General features: G+C 50.9%; 1 protein-coding gene across 1 annotated transcript; it reads right to left on the bottom strand.

Moving 5' to 3' along the window:
* Window positions 1-562: 562 nt before the first annotated feature.
* Window positions 563-5,080, bottom strand: BCDIN3D (BCDIN3 domain containing RNA methyltransferase). Its single transcript, XM_042837095.1, has 2 exons — window positions 4,874-5,080; window positions 563-1,847 (listed from the first exon to the last, which is right to left on the bottom strand). Exons 1-2 carry the CDS (start codon window positions 5,063-5,065, stop codon window positions 1,233-1,235), a joined length of 807 nt encoding a protein of 268 aa, XP_042693029.1. The 5' UTR covers window positions 5,066-5,080; the 3' UTR covers window positions 563-1,232.
* Between the last annotated feature and the right edge of the window lie 920 nt (window positions 5,081-6,000).

Genomic DNA, 6,000 nt, shown 5'->3' with positions numbered 1-6,000 from the left:
TCCCAGCCGCAACATCAACTAGAACAGCCTGCTCATGCACAAGAAGTGCTAGACAAGAGCACCTCCTGGAGGAGATTCCCTTTGGGCACACACCTGGGCTTCCCTCTCTGCACAGTAAAGGAGCTGCAGAACTCAGAGCTTTGGAGGAGTCATCGCTTATCTATTCCAGTGTGTCACAGCTTACTCATACAAGCTGTTCATCTGCTTGGACACCCTGCAAGCATGACTCCTGCTGATTGTAAAAGCTAGCAAACCCACTGATCACATATGAACTAAAGCCAGTAGGGAGATTAAGCAAAGTAAAGTTAAGACACTTTACCCTTGTTTTTCCTTCTTTCTTCCCAGACCTTACTGAACAATAAGAAACAACCCAGACATTGTGATATTTTAACCTTACACACAGACAGCATTCAAGCTTCAGGCTTACCAAAGTGGCACTTAGACCTAAGAATAAATGAAAATGTTCACTCAGCTACCAGAGCCTACGAAAACTGCCTGAAAAAATAGATTTAAAAGGAAAAGAAAAAAAAAAAAAACCTACAAAAACCGAAATGTTTACTGATAAAATTAAATTACTTTTATTTTATTTTAAGGATATTGTTACAAAGAGCTCCCACTTCGTTACACTCTTCAATGAATGCGTGCTCTGTCAAGGAGATCCTTCCGTCCAAAGAAAGTTCACACCACTGAGCCTCCAAACCAGGCAAATCCCATCTGTGAAGGTGCACAGGACACTGTGTGACCAAGATACCAACCAGACACATTCTGCAATGATCCAACTTACTCATTCATGGCTGGTAAAGCAGGCTGTGTGTTTTCCTTAAGCCTTCCATCTAGAAAACACAACAAGAGGCAGAACAAACTGCATCACATGAGTCAGTAGAAATGGATTTGCCTTTCCTTGAAAAGCTGTGTGGGCAAAAGAAAAAAAAAAAGGCATGTTCTTCCTTCTTCCAAGGAACATTCTTGGTAAGAAATCACATGAATAGCAGCTTGGATTTCAAGAGCACTTTCTAGGATCAGCAACCTCAGAACCCACAAGATAGGCCAGAACTGCCACCACATTTTACAGATGTGAAGAGGAAAAAAAACCAAACACAACAAGCAAAGACATTAGTTTCCTCAAACTCCCCAGGGAGGTCAAGGTCTGACCCTGACAGGGATGTAGGAATTCCTGTATGAGACTCTGTAGCTTGCCTACAAGCTCAGGAGCACAAGAGGCCCTTTGCCAGTCACTGCTGCTGTTCTGAAGGCTCCCTGCCCTCATGATTCGAGCCATTTGATTTAAAAAGCAAGAGGCTTCTGTCCCAGCTGGTGCTCCCAAAGCAGCACACCAGCTCCATGGTGCAGTCCCTCGTTAAGATCTGCGTGATCCTCTCTGCCATATCCCCATTGATGGCAAGAGATCGGAAGTGATCGAAGTCGTTCCTGCCCAGCTTCCGCAGGCGGCGGGCAGCTGCTCTGTAGCACTTCCAGGGCTGGGGTTCGATCAGCAAGTACCTGCACTGAGAGGACAGGAAGGCCAGGAACTCCACCAGGCCCCTGTCCCCATGGTTCAGGTGGATCCACATGGTCACAGACATGCAAAAGCTGATGTCAAAGGTAGAACGGCCAAAACGGCTCAGGTAGGAGCTGAGAAACGGCTCTCTGGAGCTGGAGTCCATGATGTCCAAGTTGGCAAAGGATATGGAGTTAGGGAAGGGGCTGCTCTGCTGAGCCCTCTCAATGAGCACCGGATCAATGTCACAGCACAGAAGGTGCAGATCCCTCCCATCTGCAGGCTGCTCTGGGCTGCCTTTGCCCTCCTGAAGGCCGAGCAGATGTCGGTACAGAGCCACACTCAGCTCCTGCAGAAAGGAAAACAACAGGAGTTCACAGGGCCCGCACTGCTTCCTCAGCACATCACCGAGCACACGGATCCCACTCTCAGCAGCAAGGTCCACGCACCACCACAGAGCTTTCTCTCGATGCAGTTCAGAACAACGAGCTCGCTGACATCTTCCCTTCTGAACTGAAAAGCACTGCAGCATCTCTGACTACCAGAGAGGCAGTCAGAAACAGGACTAAACCCACATCCCCCCTCAGGTGGTGTTTGCAGGAAGAAAACCTGAGTAAGATGAATGGGTTTTACTAACAAGAATCACGCTGAAGGTCCCCAACCGTCGTCAAGGTGAAGACTTCACTGGCTTCCCCAGGTGACCTCAGGACTTCCTGGCAAGACCTAGGCTGCTTATGTTTGAAGTAACACATTTCTTCCTCTTCTGCTAAAGGAAAAGACATTTCCTGACCATCACACAGCAGTATAACAAAGTTATACTGAGCTTCCTTTGAATTTCCTTTTGTAGAGGTGCGGCACTCAGCAGCAACCAAATTTGTTTCTCATTAGAGGAGATCTGATGAAGCTCAGGAATGACAGCAAGGGAAACTGTAACAGCACCGAGCTCACACAAGCAGGCAGGCAGTGTCCTCTAGTGGTGCAAACCTGCATTTCAAAAGAACCACACAACATTTTTACCTGACCTATTCTACAAGTTCAGCTAAAACGGGACCTGGAATCGTCCTTTGACAGTGCAGACTTTTAAGGCATTTAACAGGAGGCTGGGGAAAGGAGCCAAAGAAACAACAGCACTCACATCCTCAGCCAGAATGACTTTTCACCCCGAATTATTATTTTTAAGTTAACGCAAAGATAAAACTTTCATCTGGAAAAAAAAAAAAAAATAGTTATATTAAGCCTTGCACTAGTGTGCTTCTCAATTACAGCATAGCAAAGCTGCACGACAAGGAAAAGCCAGGAGAATAAAAGCAGTACAAGGAACAGAAAGACAACAGACTCCCAGAAGAAGGGAAATTCCGTGAGATTCACCAGTTTGGTTGCAAAAATCTTCAAGAATGTGTGAGCAGGATGTTAATGTGAAGTCCTGTCTGAGCAATAACTGAGGTGCTACTGCTAAACTCATACCAGATCATGGTTTCCAGTTTCAGATCTGTCCAGTTCCCTGCCTTTTTGGTGCTGAGGACACCCAGCAACCCAGGGCTCTACATGTCCAGCACTTGGTGGGAAGGAGGACAGACTGAGCACAGCCTCCAGACCACTTCTCAGCCTCAGTATTTAGGCATGGGCAGCTCCACCCTTACCTTCACCATTCTCTCACAGGAGATTTGAGGAGGTGGCTTCCCATACTGCAGTGGTCTGTGACTCCCACCCCAGGTTGATGCCCCACACCCCCCAGCCCTCCCAGGCTGTTTCATTCTCCACCATCTCCCTGGGTTACTGTTCCCACAGCCTTCTCCACTGCGCTCACCACTCCAGGCCACTACACCCCTCTGTTTGCTCAGTCTGCTCCATTCCTCCCCAGAATTCCACAGCAGTGCCTCCTCCATTCCTTCCTCCCACACCCCCAATCACAGATTACTCCAGTTTCCCCAGTCTGTCCCACTCTACCCCAGGTTCCTGCCTCCCCTAATCTCCTCCATTTCTGGACTAACACGAGTCACTGCTTTCCCAGACCCCCCAACTTCCTCTACTGTCCCCCAGCACCTAAGAGCACTGTCCCCCTTAAACTTTTCCACTACTCCCAATGCCCCAGATCATTATCTTCCCTCCCAATCTTTGCCACTACACCCCAATATCCCAGGTAACTGTCTCCCTGCTAATTTTTCACTCAGCTACCCCGAGCTGTAGTCCACTCTCCTAATCTTCCCCTCTGTCCTCCTATACCCCAGAACACTGCCTTCCTGTTCATCTTCCCCACTGCCCCAACACTCCACACCAATCTCCTCATTATCCCAGACCATTACCCATCTTAATATTTCTTCGCTGTCCCCCAATAGTCAGCACCCCAGACCACTCTCACCCCTAATTTTTCCCACTGACTCTTAATGCTCCAGATCTCTGCTTCCCCCTAATCTTTTCCCCTGCTCCCCATATTCAAGACCTCTGTCTCCCCTCTATTTTCTCCTACTGACCCCCCGGACTCCAGGCCACTCCTAACCTTTCACACTGTTCCCCCCAAGCCTTCCCATTGCTCCCTAAACCAGAGGCCACTGTCTTCCCGTGAATCTCCCACCATCCCCTAATGCTCCAGATCACTGCCCCCCCCCCCGTCTTTCTCCCCTTCCCCCCATATTCTAGACCACTGCCTTCCCATTGATGTTTCCCACTGCCCGCCAGTACCCCCAAACCAATCTTCCCCACTGTCTTCCAATGCTCCAGCCCACTCTCCCTCCTGCTCCTCAAACATTCCACATCACTGTCTCCCCTTACACTTCCCCATTGCCTCCTATATCCTAGACCACTCTCCCCCAGTCTTTCCTACTGCCCTCCAATACCCCAGCCCACTGCCTCCCCTCTAATTTTTCACTTTCCCCCAATGCCCCAGATCACTTCTTCTCCCAGTCTTTCTCCCAGACCCCCATACTCAAGACCGCTGTCTCCCCTTATTATTTCCTACTGCCGCCCAGTACTCCAGGACACTCTCACCCAATCCTTCCCACTGTTCCCCCCAAGCTTTCTGACTGCTCTCTGTATCACGGAACACCATCTCTAACCCAATCCTTCTGTCTGCCCTCCAATACCCCAGATAATTCTCAGCCCTAATTTATCCCACGGCTCCATAGTGTCCCAGATCGCTGCCTCCCCCAGTCTTCCTCTCCACCCCCCATACTCTACACCACCATCTCCCTATATATCTTTCCCACTGCCCCCCCAATAGCCCTATAACAATCTCCCCATTGCCGACCCTCCTCTCCCATCAGTCTCTTCCGTAACCCCCACGTCTGTTTGTTTGCCCGTCCGTCCGTCCGTCCCCCGCCTTTCCTCCCTTCCCTCAGGAGGCCCCACCAGGCCCACCCCGCCCCGAGGTGTCCTTACCCCGGAATTGCAGCCCACGTCGAGCCCCAGCAGCGGGCGGGCGTCCGAAGGGAACAGCTGCTGCAGGAGTCCTCCGGGTACGAGGCGGAGGCGGCCCTCGGGCGGATGGAAGCGGGAATAATTGGGGAAGTTCCCATAAGGAGCGGCGCCGGGCTCAAAAGCGAGACCCTCCTCGTTCGTGGGCGCCGCCATTTTGCCCCGTGGTTGTGCTCGCGCCGGGCGGGAACAGAGGGAGAGGAGAAAGGTTCCGGGAGAGAAAGGTTCCGGGAGGGAGATGTGCGCATGCGCAGAGTCTCATTGGGTTGGAGGTTTGCTGCGTGGCAGTGGGGGTGACAGAAAAAGGTAGAATCATAGAATCATGAAGGTTGGAAAAGACTTCCCAGATCATCCAGACCGAGTCCAGCGCGGCTCACCACACCCACAGACCATGGCCCCATGTGCCACCTCTCCATGGTTTCTGAGCACCTCCAGGGATGGTGACCAGATTTTATACAGAAAAGAGTACACCTGTACAAGCCATGTGCTGCAGCCCCTCTGGGATGCCCTGTGGGCAACAGAGTAAGAAGCTTTACTAAAGTCTAGGCAGCCCATATTCATAGCCTTGCCCTCATCCACCAGCCAGTTGCCTGGTCGTAGAAGGAGACCAGGTTGATCAGGAATGACTTGCCTTTTGCAAACCCATGTTGCCTGAGCCTGATCCCCTAGTTGTCCCTACATCTCATCGCAGTCAAGATGATCTGCTCCATGACCTTCCTTCTGTAATTCCCCAAATCCTCCTTGTGACCCTTCTTGTAGATGGGCGTCACGTTGTCAAGTCTCCATTTGTATGGGACCTCCCCAGTTCACCAGGACTGCTGATAAATGGTGGATAGCAGATCAGCAGCCGCCTCTGCCAGCTCTCTCAGTGTCCTCAGGTGGATCCCATCCAACCCCATGGACGTGTGACACTTCAGATGGAGCAGCATGTCACTGCCTGCTTCCTCCTGAATCATGGGGGGTTTATTCTGCTCCCATCCCTGATAGGACCACAAGCAGGGACAAGAGGACAACGCCATCCTCCTTTAGTCCAAAGGAAAATGACACTCCTGCTACGTGCACAGCCACAGCCATCCTATTCTAATCTTTCC

This window comes from Centrocercus urophasianus, unplaced genomic scaffold (genome assembly GCF_019232065.1).
Source record: "Centrocercus urophasianus isolate 14NV4802_14NV808 unplaced genomic scaffold, USGS_Curo_1.0 seq_67, whole genome shotgun sequence".
NCBI lineage: Eukaryota > Metazoa > Chordata > Aves > Galliformes > Phasianidae > Centrocercus > Centrocercus urophasianus.
The sequence above is the reverse complement of the archived record's forward strand: the minus strand, read 5'-3'. Positions and strand labels throughout refer to the sequence as shown.

Excerpts from the sequence above, each read along its gene's own strand:
- BCDIN3D (XM_042837095.1), bottom strand. The coding sequence starts at position 5,065 with ATGGCGGCGCCCACGAACGAGGAGGGTCTCGCTTTTGAGCCCGGCGCC. Across the intron at positions 1,848-4,873 it reads ACGTGGGCTGCAATTCCGGG|GAGCTGAGTGTGGCTCTGTA; the intron begins GTAAGGACACCT and ends TCCTTTCTGCAG.